Raw genomic sequence first — 12,881 nt, 5'->3', positions numbered from 1 at the left:
CCACACTGATGCATACACCCACCCTATGGACACACACACACATACACACACACACACACTGAATGGTACTGAAGGTACCATTTATATATGCAATCATGCACACACACACACACAGTCTCACAAATGCGTGTACTAACGAAGAGAACAGAGTAGAATTACAAGGAATGTTTATTGCTCTGTAGCGGGTGGAGCTGCCACTGTTGTCTCAGTAGGTCTTAGTTTATCTTGCTTCATTAAGAACACTGTGCCAAAATACACATAAACAAACACACACACACATCTTGCATTTACAGAACATCTTTCTCTCTATCAACGCTGTTTTTACGCTGCACACAGTTTCTGTTTAATCTCAGTTATGAAGCCATTGATTTCATGTTAATATTGTAACACATCGCCACAGGAGCACAAAGAGTTCTTTCTGATCAGCAGAAAAGCACCTTGGCTTCGTGCGCGTCCAAAAGCACATGCACTCGGCACACAAACAGAGTCGTGCGCACTCGCTCGGTACACATACACACACACAGAAAACCTGTTACGTGTGACGCACAAGGAGACAGGGCGACAATGGCGCTCTTATTGTTAATTGGCTGTTTAATCCTGAGGAATGTGTGTGATTAGTACCCACCGGTGGGTCAGGATCTTGCTCAACACTCTTGTTCACAATGGACGGGCTGTAACAGAGATGTGGGAGTGAGCAGGCGCGCAAATGCACACTTGTGCACACACACTCACACAGAAGGACAAAGGTGTGCACATAGCGGTCCATGGGTATCACAAAAAACACACACATATACACAGACAATTGAGCATCAATACACATGTGCAGATTGAGAGGCCCTCTCACAAAGTACTGAAGTGACCACACATACACAGCAATCTACCCAGCATGCAACTCAGTGGCAAAGAAAAAACATAATTGTGATTTCAATCATATAGTACTGCTCATTCAAGGGACACACAATTTGCAGGAAACACAATATATATACATGTAGCTACACACATGTGTGTGTGTGCTCTTTTTTTTAACAATCACACCTTCACAGCAGAAAAGAAAGCCACCTCAGAAGAGCTGGAGGCTACATCATGAGCATTGTCTGATGGTCATGAGACTGACTGCATGCTAACCCATATTCTCTTTTGCCTTCTTTTGTCAGCAAAGTAAAGCACTTTTTTAATGCCATAATATTCAACACAAGTGTAACTTTATATGTAAAAATTCACCCATTGTGTAAGTGTACTGGTAAGTGAGGTAAGCCACTGGTTGCACTGAAATGCAACGTGTCCTTAACGTTGTTTGTTTCGATGTTGTTTGTCAAGATTCAGAGGACACTTAGAGCACGCTACAGTGGCCTGCCTGCATCATGGGGTCCACTGTGCTGCTGCTGCATATTTACAGGAGTGTAAAAAGGTTATGATGGACAGAAAGGAAGGGTTAATGGGACAGCCAAGACTGGTTACAGGTGGATTGCTGGGTCCTGTGTGTGTGTGTGTGTGTGTGTGTGTGTGTGTGTGTGTGTGTGTGTGTGTGTGTGTGTGCGTGTGTGTTCTGTAGGAGGTCCAACCAGGCTGCATCACTGCTGACACACTGCTGCTGGTAAATCCAGCTTAGTGTGTCTAAAACAGGCCTACGAAATCTGCCACAGGGCACCTAATGCTAGGGCCGCTGTCACCCTCAATCACTCACACACACCTAATCCCCACGCTGTGACCCCACACACATACACACACACACACATGGCCAGTGCCATGGGCCCATTTAGCTTGGCAGGCACTCACAGTACCAGGAGACACCAGCCACAGGGTCAACATTTCATATGGTGGGGGAGTGATGGGGGAAAAGGAAGGATAAATGTGAGGTAGAGGGGTATGAGCTGCAGGAGTTCAGGCATGGAGGTAAGAAACAGGTGGCATTAGCGCTTGAGGTATGGCCAGAACAGAGAGAGGAGCAGAACAGCTGTGAGGTGAAGGTGCCTGAGGAAAAAGAGGGTTATGGGGCTGCGAATACAAGAGAAGTGGTGTGTTTGTAGGGATGAGAAAAAAAGGCACAGGGGAAAATGAAGGGTATGTGGTGAGGAGAGGACATGGGAAAAGATACTTAGGGGCATCTGAGTACAAATCAATTCAAAAATTAAAAAGGCACCACTTCGTTAAATACACCATAGAATAAGACGAGCAGGTCTTGATAGCAGTGGGCAGGGGTAGGACCTTAAGAGAGAAAAAAAAAACTATAAAGCTGTTTATGAAAACACACACATATATAAATTAACTGTTTAATTATTCTTAAAGTTTTATAAAACATCTAGTATTCAATAATACACCATAAGAAAATGAAAGGGGAGCGGTCTTATAGTTAATTGTGTGTGGTGATATTTGTTTTCCATTACAAAGTCTTTGTTTTTTCAAATTTAAAGATCCACTTTATTTTTTCTTTCCAATCCTGTAAAATTTCTGTCATGTCTCCTTTTCCCATAAAAAGCTTCACTTACATCTTCTACTGTAATTAATTTTAAAACAGCTTAAAATAAGACCTCCCTTTCCACCTTCCTCTGTCCTACTGTGTGGTAATCCCTAAATTAATCTCAAGCACAGATTGGTCTTTTTCATTAAAGATATTTTGTTACTGCAGTTTGAAACTTAAATGAAGAGACCATTCACATTGCTGTTATATAACCCCTGTGCTTTTCCAGCTAGTTATAGACTGTATATAAAAGATGGACAATGCTACCAGCTCTGAAAAGTGACATAGATCTGTTCTTTTAAAAGCCAGAATGGGTGTAACTTGAGTCCAATTGTGTAGAGGTCTAGGGGAGAACATCCCTTCAGTTTTCTTGCTGTTTGATCTCAGTAAATGGTAAATGGACTGGTTCTTATATAGCGCTTTTCTACTCATCTGAGCACTCAAAGCGCTTTACACAACTTGTGCATTCACCCATTCAGACCCATTCGCACAAGCACATCTTTCTAAGTGCTTTATAGCTAACATTCACACACATTCATACTCCGATGGATGCATCGGAGAGCAATTTGGGGTTAGTATCTTGCCCAAGGATATTTGGCATGCAGACTAGGGGAAGCCAGGAATTGAACCACCAACCTTCCGATCAGTAGATGACCTGCTCTACCACCTGAGCTACAACTACCCCACGTGTTAAAACACGTTTTAATTAGTCGTTACCTCAATTGCTAGTTCCAAATCATATATTATATAACAAAATGTTTTATGTGCTAATCACAGACTTAATTAAAGTAAAAAAGGAGGATAAAGCAGGATATGCTTCACTGTGTTTGACAAATTGCTAGCTAATCAGCATGCAGTGGCTTCTCTGTCTGCTTTATGGTGGCCATGTCCATCTTTTGTATACAGTCCATGGCTGTAACAGACAATGTTTCTGCCAGAATAAAGTATCTAAAAACCAGGGACTGGAACATGTAAAGGTTCCAGTACTCCAACTACTTTTGCGATGTGGATCCACTAAGTATAGCTAGCATATCTACGAGTTCAACACTTTTATTGGTGGAGACTTTTTCATGTCTGTCTGCATTTATGTAAACTGTGAACCTGCCAGTGCTGACAGCGTTCTTCTTTGTGTTCTGTGTTTTTCCAGGTTCCTGTGCATGCAATGCAGCAATGGGGGTTGAAGAGTCAGCTGGTTTTACTGGTTAAAATACTGAACTGAACAATTTACACACACACACACACACACACACACACACACACCTATATATATCAAATCTTTATGCTACACTGCAGCACTGTTCCCATCCTGTTGGCATGGGGTTAAAACGAGTTTATGTGCCAACGCATATACCTTTATACACAATCTTATGTTATCTAAGAAGTACAAAAATGCTCCCATAAAGTAATTGGAGGCGAGACACTTAAAGCCTATCAATGCAACTTAGGACCGTGCTCCAACCACTAGGAGCTTTAACAAGACTAGCAGGGCTTTTTGATGCTCTCAGTCTAAATCCTTAATGTGTCTGCAAACAAATTGAGAATCTAGTCTTTAAATATCCTTCTTCTCAGTCCTGTCAGCTTTCAAATGACCTTAAAGTATTAATCTTATCTTTAAAATGTATTATTGGAAGGGCATTGGTAAAGTTACATTACATAGCACCAGTTCACAACAGCAGTTATCTCTATGAGCTTTACACTGTAAGGTAAAGAGCCTGAAATATCAGATGTAAATTCTAATGAATGGAACAACCCCCAGACCACTTGGTGACTGTGGGAAAGAAGAGACCTCAGCAGGCTGCAGGGCAGTTGGGGGGTAGTAAGGAAACAGGACAGAGCCGAGGAGCAAAGAGAGCTCATAAACAGCAAACAAGATGAAACACAAACTACTGGAAACTGGTGCAGAACAAACACGTGTATGATGTGAAACATCACATGGCTACCGTAGAGATATTGCAACGGTACAGTATTTGTTTAAGACAATTTCAGGACAGTGAATACTGTGAAACTACTTGGCAGGTAAGTAATAAATATTGTTGTCAATGAGAGAATCAGCATTATTAATAATGTAGGATCACAGTTTAACTTCTGTAAACTAACAGGATATTCATGTAATCTGCTTCTAATAATAAAGTAAAAGCATAAACACGCTGCTGTTCTCTGTCATTTTAAGTGTTCATTTTAAGAGTGAATATGTGCGTGCGTGGCTGAGCACGGAAACACTTATCCTTTCAGACTGCCAGGTGACATTTTGTAAATGGTGGGTCACAGTGTGTCTTTCTGGTGGACTGGAAAGACACACAACAAGGGACAAATAACAAAGTGGAAATGCACGATTGGCAGTGTGACACACATACAGACACGCAATCCCCAAAGACTTGGAAGTGTAATAGTTTACGAGAGTCAAAATAGATTTCTGTAAATAGAAAAGTACAAAGAAGAACAAATTCTCTTATGAAATACTCAGAGGAGGGTGGAAGCAGGCGCACCACTGCCATCTAGTGGTCACAAGAAGAAACGCAGGACATTCAACAGTGAATAACAGGCAGAGAAGCCACATACATTTCAACACAAGAGCCTCATAAACTGTGATTGCTTTTTAAAATTAAATCTGCTTTAGCTGCAGCTAACATAAATGAACACATGAATGTTTCTAATGGCCTCATTACTCTACCCCGTCTAAATCCTGGATTCTTAGTTCTTGCTCATGAATACGTCCAAATCCAGGATGACATGATTGATGGAATAAGGTGTGACTCTTTGACCACTTAAAGACTGAAGTGACCTGTCACCTAAACAGAGCTGATCAACAAGAATAACTGCACCTTACTGAGATATCTGTACAAACTACAAGCCAAAATTAATACATCTCCTTAATCCATTTACGTTAAACCAACACACGACATTACTCAGTCTTCTTTGCATTCAGTTTTATTGTGAGTTGCTTAAAAAGCATTAAGTATGACTCCCAGGGACAGTTTTATTATGATCTTTGGAGAGTGTTGTTATAAACATACAGTCCTAAAAAATGCTGTATGATAAATATTATGCACAAACCAGCATCCAACAAAAGTTTAGCTAGTCGCTTTAGGTGCAAGATCAAAATTTAAAAATGGCATTACTACTCTATACAGAACTGTTTTAAAAAAGCCCACTGGAGATATGTGTCCTATCACTATGAATCAAACATGCATCGATCCTTTTTAGCACAGTTTCTTCATCAGGTGCGCTTGATTAATCTGTCTGGACATGCAGGTGACCGATTGTGTACAGTGTTGTGTACAGTGGAACAGCATTGGTAAATTAGACTAAATCAAGCACACCGACTATAGCAGACTATGATAAATCACAGACCGATGTTTGCAAGGGTGTCTCTACTCCCGCTCTGCTATGGCAACCAAGTGGGTTTCAATCTCTTCTCCAGAGAGTGTCCTGCCAGAAGGAGAGGAGGGAGGAAAAGTGGAAGAACAGAAGTCAGACATGGCCATGTTAAGTCCTTCAAAATAGAGAGATTCAAATCCTGTATAATTACCAGACTGACAAAAAAATAAAAAGCATCTGACAAACAATATAAATGGAATGAACCAAAACAAAAAAGTGAACTCGTATTTGCAATAAAAGCACCTAAAATAATAAACAATGCCACGTTTCTTTCAGGGTAAAAATCTAGAGCAGAACCTCAGTCATGACCCATGTGGTGAAACCAGTGTGTGAAGTTACCTGAACTTAGGTTTGTCTTTGGTCACTACGCCGATCTCCAGCTCACTGGCCTTGAAGTCCACTGACAGGACAGAGGACAGACAAGAAATGGCCAACTGGAAAGAAAGAACGGAAAATACAGAAAAAATCCTTCAGTCAGAACATTAAAGAGGATTTTCGTGTAGAACTTCACAGACTAACAAGGTGCACAGAGGAGAGAAGGGCGAAAGGAAAATGTTGTTTCAGGTGTGTTTTCCTACAACACAGGTTGTATTGCAAGTCATTCAAAAGGTTTTAATAGTTTTGAGGAATGCTGGTTGATTCTCTGGCATTGGGCGATTTTCAGGCTTGGTTCAGTTTACACTTGGTTAACTGGCCTGACTCCAACATCATGAACAAAATCATGGTTTACACCTGCTTCTATGGTGTGCTCAGGTGACCACTAGTATTCAGGTTTTTAAAGGCCAAGTCAGATTTGACGTTTAAACCACTCTAAATGTTGACACTGGCTGAACAAAAAGGGAGCAGGACAAAAGAAAAAGTACCACCACATCTGATACAATATATGGACTAAAGTACAGGCCTACACATTATACCTACAGAGAAACCAGGCCGTGAAGCTCCCAGTGCACACTCTTCTGTTGACGTTAATGTCAGAGAAGGTTTGAACCTCTACAGTTACTGAGTCAGCTGTGCGCCTCAGAACTCAGAGACCCCACTCTGTAACTTTACATGGTCTCGCTATATGAAAGCTGAGTTGCTATGGTTTCTAAAAACTCAAACTTTGATCTGATCATGGAATACCTAGGAGGGAAGAGATTTCTGCAACGGTGGCATCCTGTTAAAGTACCACACTCAAATTCTTTAAGCTCTCTACAACGAGCCATTCTTTCACAAATGCTTTTAAAGTAGGGCTGCCACGATTAGTCGACTAGTCACGATTACGTCAACTATTAAAATCGTCGACGACTAATTTAATAGTCGACGCGTCGTTTGAAGCTTTGTAAGATCCCAAAAGACGCAGGAATAAGTAGTAGGATTTAAGAGTGTAATAACGGACTCAAACAGAAGATGGCAGCACTGCATGTACAAGGATGCCAGCTGCCGTTAAACCCCGAAGAAGAAGAAGCTCTGTCCCAGAGCCCAGCTCAGTTTCCAACAATGGCGGCAGCTAGTTAGTTTTAATATTACTCTTATTATTCTTTTTGGGTCACAAAAAAAAAGTTTAACATATTTTCAAGCTGAATGTAGCTGTGTAAACCTCAAATATCTGCTCAGTTTATCAAGACACCACATATTTTCAAAAGCGCTCCGACGTTTTCGGAGACGTCTGTTACCCACTAGCTTGATAGCTAGCCGGGGGCAAGGCTCACTAGAGCCCATGAGAACACCGGACTCCCGGCAAATCTTTTTTAAACCCACCGCCGTCTTTCGCTACTCAGGTTAAACATGTAATATAAGTCACTTAGATAACTTAAAAATGTTATTCTTTGGCTTTTTTAGTATTTTATTTGTTCCTGAGTAAATCGGTTTGGCTGAGAAATAAAGTTTTTACACAGCTGAATAAACTTCAAGCAGACAACTGATTATCAGAAGTGTGAGATGCTCGAGAATATACTCCGGTGTCCTGTTATATTTTAGATAGCAAGGAGCAGACGGCTGAGTTTATTAAACTTCGCTGAAACAACCTGCAGATTTCATTAAAATTTAACAAACTATCATCTTGTCTTTATTTTTAGTTAGCACATACCTTAAACACTTAAAGCTGTAAACTAATGATAGTTATATAATAGCAGATGCTGCTGGTGCAATAAGCTGTACGTTTTACGTCCAATGGATGCATGATCTGATTAGTCGACTAATCGCAAAAATAATTGGTGACTAGTCGACTCAAAATAATCGTTTGTGGCAGCCCTATTGTAAAGGCAGACTGCATTGCTCGGTGCATGACTTTGTACACATGTGGCAATGGGACTGGCAATACTTGAATTCAAAGATTAAGAGGTGCGGCCCAACACTTTTGTCCATATAGTGTATGTCGTTAAATACACCATAGACAACTCAGCAGGCAGTTTTAGCGATCCTCACACAAAGTGTATAATGCCGACCAGACACTAGAACACTTTAAAAGCACTTCTGAAGCATCTAGAGATGCTGTGTCTTGACTGAAAGTTTGTAGTCATAGATTGTAAGATTTTGCAAACACTGGGAATTTTTTTCAGGGTTATTATTTCCAATTAACCAAATTGCCTTTGACAATATCACACAATACTGGACAACTGAGCATTAAACAGAAGGAGCTGCATACATAAGATGCCACTGAGAATGAGACTGACGGAAGAGAAGCTACTGGGTGTCAACCATGTTCATGAAAGTGATTTGCCTGAGCCATGACCAAAGACTTACGACTGAATCAAACGTGGGTGATTCCTATGGAATATGGAGATGACAACAACACCAACTTAAGGCAGCTTTGACTGAGACAATCGAGATGACAGAAAACTGCCAATATTTTGTCGTGACACGAGACATTTGTCTTCGACACTGATATTGCCTGAGAGTTATTTGGTGTAAGGCCAGCATCAGTGATTCTTTACAGGTGAGATGACCTGAGACATGTAAGCAGGGTTCATGTTACTGTCACACTTTATGAGGTAAGTTCAGAGTCACATGAATGGCAATGTGAAACTGTTATAAGGACAGACTGCTATGGTTCATTGTCACATTGACCTGTTTGCTCACAGGTCATCCTCTTGTAAATCATACCTCAATCAGAGATGCTGAAAACATGCAACACCCTCTCCTTCACTGACATACAACCACCGAGATGTTGATATTCTAACAAAGGTAAAAGGCCAAGTGCATCAGAGGCTGCTATTCTGGGAATGAGCAGGTATAGGAAAAACAAATTCAACAATGTATGATGATCTAATCCTAAGTGAGGCAGATAATTTCAAGGCAATGACTATACCAGTGATAAAGGCACAGATCTGACTTTTGCAGGATGTAAAAACATCCTGTATAGCGACAGACGGGAATCCAGTGTTTTATTCAGGGACACTGTTGGTATACCTTGGCCTTTCTGTTGGAGGACAATCCTTTTGATTCCACCCAGCAGCTTTTACCACCACCGCATAACTCATCTTTTCGACTAAAATTGGAGGCATCGCATCAACAATTCAGAGAAAGTGTGTTTTCATCAAGCTTCATTTTACCTGCACTGTCCTGTCATGGTTCAGATCTGGCTTTTTTTTCAGCTTCTTCTCCAGGTAGCTGTTAGCCTCTGTCTGTTTGGCTCCAACCGCCGTGGCTCTGAAGCCACAGTAATAGCCTGCCGGGTCGCATTTATAAAGGACAGGACCGTGCTGGGGGTCAATGGCCACCATGATCATACCTGGGAGCACACGGCGACAACTTAAGACAGCCGTCCTTCAGATTGTGAACATTCAGTGCACATGCAGTCAGTCTTTAACCCTTTAAAACCAGTCAGAGCGGGCACGCTCCGTTTTGCGCAACTACTTTTAAATCCTTGTAGAACTGCAACCATGTAAGCTAGCGCAATAATTTTTTTTTGCATATGAAACCGGAGGAGTTGTACTTACATCTTATGCCATCAGCTTGATCTAGGTCACGTTTTCCTTCCACATATAGCTTTGCAAAAACGGCATAAAAAGCGCTTGCAGGAACAAAAAATTAATAATATTCCAGAAACACACTTTGCCGATCCGATCAGCTGTTCATAACACTTCCTACGTCAGCGTGAACTATCGCATGTCCGCCATTACCTGCCCGAAACCGGAAGTGACGTCATTTTCGCAGAAATGTAGTTTTTTACCATCAGGGCCTCAATGAGCCTATACTGGTGTTTTTAAAAGTTAAGTTTGACTTTATGACTTTCTGTGTCGTTTCTGGGATGCTTAGGACTCATATTACACTGCTGGAAATAGTTTATTTTGATGCATATGCTGCTTTTTTGCACTATAATATTTTAGCTTTTCCTGCAGTGTATAAAAATTGGTGTATTTCAAAAATAAAACTATGAAGACACTCAAAATAAATTTCCTGTGGTGGGAAACTATTTTGTGCAATTTTTTTGTATTTACAGTTTTGAGGGATAAGGCTCTTAAATTTCTCTAACTAGAAATATATGTTAAAAAAACAAAAACTATTTTCAATTTTTTTGTAGTTTATTGCACTTTCTTGCAATTTATGTAATTTCTATTTACTTAATGCATACATATTATTAAAATTTGGGCTATAATGGTTGTATTGATGTATAGCAACTTGAAATGCTCCCAAAAGTGGCTCTACAGCATGTAAAAATACAATATAAGCTATGGCGGACTTGGTTCTATGGTAGGGCTTAAAGGGTTAATGACTGTTTGTGAGCTCTTATATGTGTTTTTAATGTGTGCCTTAAACTAAACTGTCTTAACTATTAATTATATCTATATATTAACGCAAATAAAATGTAAAAATGCACGTAAGCGCCCACTTACAGCAGCCTAGAGGTCTCATTTCAGCATTCTGCGTGTACACCTGAGAGATATCAGCCAACCTGCGACACAACACGTCTGCTGTGATGTCATAACCAAATTTATACTTCCATTCCCCAGCTTCCACTCGGGCCCGGTGAACCTGGGAACGACTGTCAGCTGCACAGGAACAACAGGATTTGAGTGTAATTACACACAAAAAGAACATCAACACTTTAACGACACATACATCACGTCTCATATTTATTCATTATTATTTATGACAGCACAGCATACACATTAATCATAATGAAACGCATGCTGTTAAGTGATGTATACATACCACTGTGCCCGGTCATCACGCAGCCAATGCGAGGTGTTAGTTTGAACATGTTGGTCACAGTGGAAGAGTCCAGCAGCTTATCCTGCAGGAAAAAATATCCAGCTTTATAAATCTAGACACTGCAGTATTTTGTCAAAGTAACAATTTAGACTCATGAAATGCATCTCTGATGGTTTTAAGCACTTTGAGCTTCTGATAATTTCCTTTTTCCTTTTTTTTTTGTGATGTTCTTTTTCCAGGGTCTTTTTCTCTAATTCACATAGTATGAAATATTTATAGATGGGATCAATTATATACAGACACCCCCACTAATCATTGGTTAAATGTGCCTTAGCAAGCTGGACACTTTTGGTAGCCATCAAAAAGGTTCTGGTATAATTCTGGCTGGATATATGACCAGTCCTTCTGCTCGAATTGGTAGAGTTAATTTATTTTGGTTTTTAGGAACATCATGACATCTGAAGCATAGTCCACAAATTTTCAACAGGGCTGAGGTTGGTTCTTTGGGTGCTGGTACAGCAAAACAGCCCAAGGGTAACTTAAGACAACTACTATGCTTGACCGCTTATACAGTGAGTGCTCTTAGGTTTGAAAGCCGCAGCTTTACTCCTCTAACACACCTCTTGCATTGTGGCCAAATAGCTCAATATTTGTCTTGTCTGGCATTAAAACCTTTCTCCAGAGGGCCTTTGTGGTCTCCGAGAGACCCTGCCTTTCACCCTATCATAGTTCCAGCCCTCCTGTAACCCTAAATTGGATAAATGAATGGGTCTTCTGGATCATATCTGGATCCGTGCACACTCCATAACATCCATAACTTCAGTGACTAGATGATGAAGCTGACATGGGAGAATGAAAAACATGCGAAAAGGTGTGTTTGAGGCCCTATCGCGTTATATACAGGGTATCTTATTCAAGCTTTTTGCTGACATGCTTTGAGTCATAAGTGGCCTCACTGTTTGGCTTCAGCTCACATCATCAGCATCAGCATCATCACTAGTGAGACGCGTTTGAGGTCTTACCGGAACTTTCTTTTGTGTGACCACCACCGAGGCGTCCTTACCCCGGATCCCAACGGAGGTCAACCCGCTCTGAGAGATGGCTTTGAAGGCATACTCTGCATCGCAGCACAAGACACATATGAGAAAAAATAACAACATAAACCGCCCCCTTTATTTTTTTATTCTGATTATTTAGTTTATGAGGGGGAAGGCACCGAGTTTGCCCCCGCAACGTACACCATGATAGTTATGAAAACAACTTAGAGGAACTAATTTTTCCTCTTTTCGGGATACTTCAAACACTAAAAGCACATATAAAGAATAAAACTAACTCAAACTAACTACTAACTGTGTGCAGTTATTCATATTGCAATTTAACTAGGTTATAAACATTCAAGCTTGAGTAAAAACAGGTATAGCAACTAGTACGTGTTCAACTTGGACGCTAACCGTACTCCGCACCGAAACCAGAAGAAGCTAGCTACTTTTGCTCCATCATGTTTTTGTAGTGTTGTTTCAATTAGCAGCAACAGGTAGCTCACACCTGGTAATGACTGTGCTACTGCACTGTACACTAGGCATGGTCCGGGTTTGCTGTTAGCTAACACACAACAGAAAATGTCCCTTACCGACTTGGTAGAGGCGGCCCTCTGGTGAAAAAATGGTGATGTGTCGGTCAAAACCTGCGTTGGACCCTCGGGACATCTTCCTCCTTGTGACCTCAGGTGAACTTTACTTAATATGTCTATATGAGCACGCAAATAATCGATACTTCGTGTGTTTTACAAGAGTCAGATAATAGGAAATGATATGCCTGTGCTACTGCCGCGAAAGCAGGCTAATGGAGTAACTTCCCCGACAGGATTTTTACTTTCTCTTTCAGTTTTTCGCTCAGAGCGGCTCCATGA

The 12,881-nt window shown here is 40.8% G+C and overlaps 1 protein-coding gene across 1 annotated transcript; it reads right to left on the bottom strand.

Moving 5' to 3' along the window:
- Positions 1-5,370: 5,370 nt before the first annotated feature.
- On the bottom strand, positions 5,371-12,823 carry LOC146504435 (proteasome subunit alpha type-6-like). The gene is made up of 7 exons (XM_085131573.1): positions 12,603-12,823; positions 11,995-12,089; positions 10,973-11,054; positions 10,654-10,809; positions 9,370-9,548; positions 6,176-6,270; positions 5,371-5,887 (listed from the first exon to the last, which is right to left on the bottom strand). Exons 1-7 carry the CDS (start codon positions 12,676-12,678, stop codon positions 5,830-5,832), a joined length of 741 nt encoding a protein of 246 aa, XP_084987699.1. The 5' UTR covers positions 12,679-12,823; the 3' UTR covers positions 5,371-5,829.
- Positions 12,824-12,881: the final 58 nt, after the last annotated feature.

The sequence above is a fragment of the Neolamprologus multifasciatus genome, chromosome 14, assembly GCF_963576455.1.
Source record: "Neolamprologus multifasciatus chromosome 14, fNeoMul1.2, whole genome shotgun sequence".
Taxonomy (NCBI): domain Eukaryota; kingdom Metazoa; phylum Chordata; class Actinopteri; order Cichliformes; family Cichlidae; genus Neolamprologus; species Neolamprologus multifasciatus.
This window is presented reverse-complemented; position numbering and strand designations above follow the sequence as displayed.

Excerpts from the sequence above, each read along its gene's own strand:
- LOC146504435 (XM_085131573.1), bottom strand. The coding sequence starts at position 12,678 with ATGTCCCGAGGGTCCAACGCAGGTTTTGACCGACACATCACCATTTTT. Across the intron at positions 11,055-11,994 it reads TCACACAAAAGAAAGTTCCG|GATAAGCTGCTGGACTCTTC; the intron begins GTAAGACCTCAA and ends TTTTTCCTGCAG. Across the intron at positions 6,271-9,369 it reads ACCATGACAGGACAGTGCAG|TTGGCCATTTCTTGTCTGTC; the intron begins GTAAAATGAAGC and ends CTTTCTTTCCAG.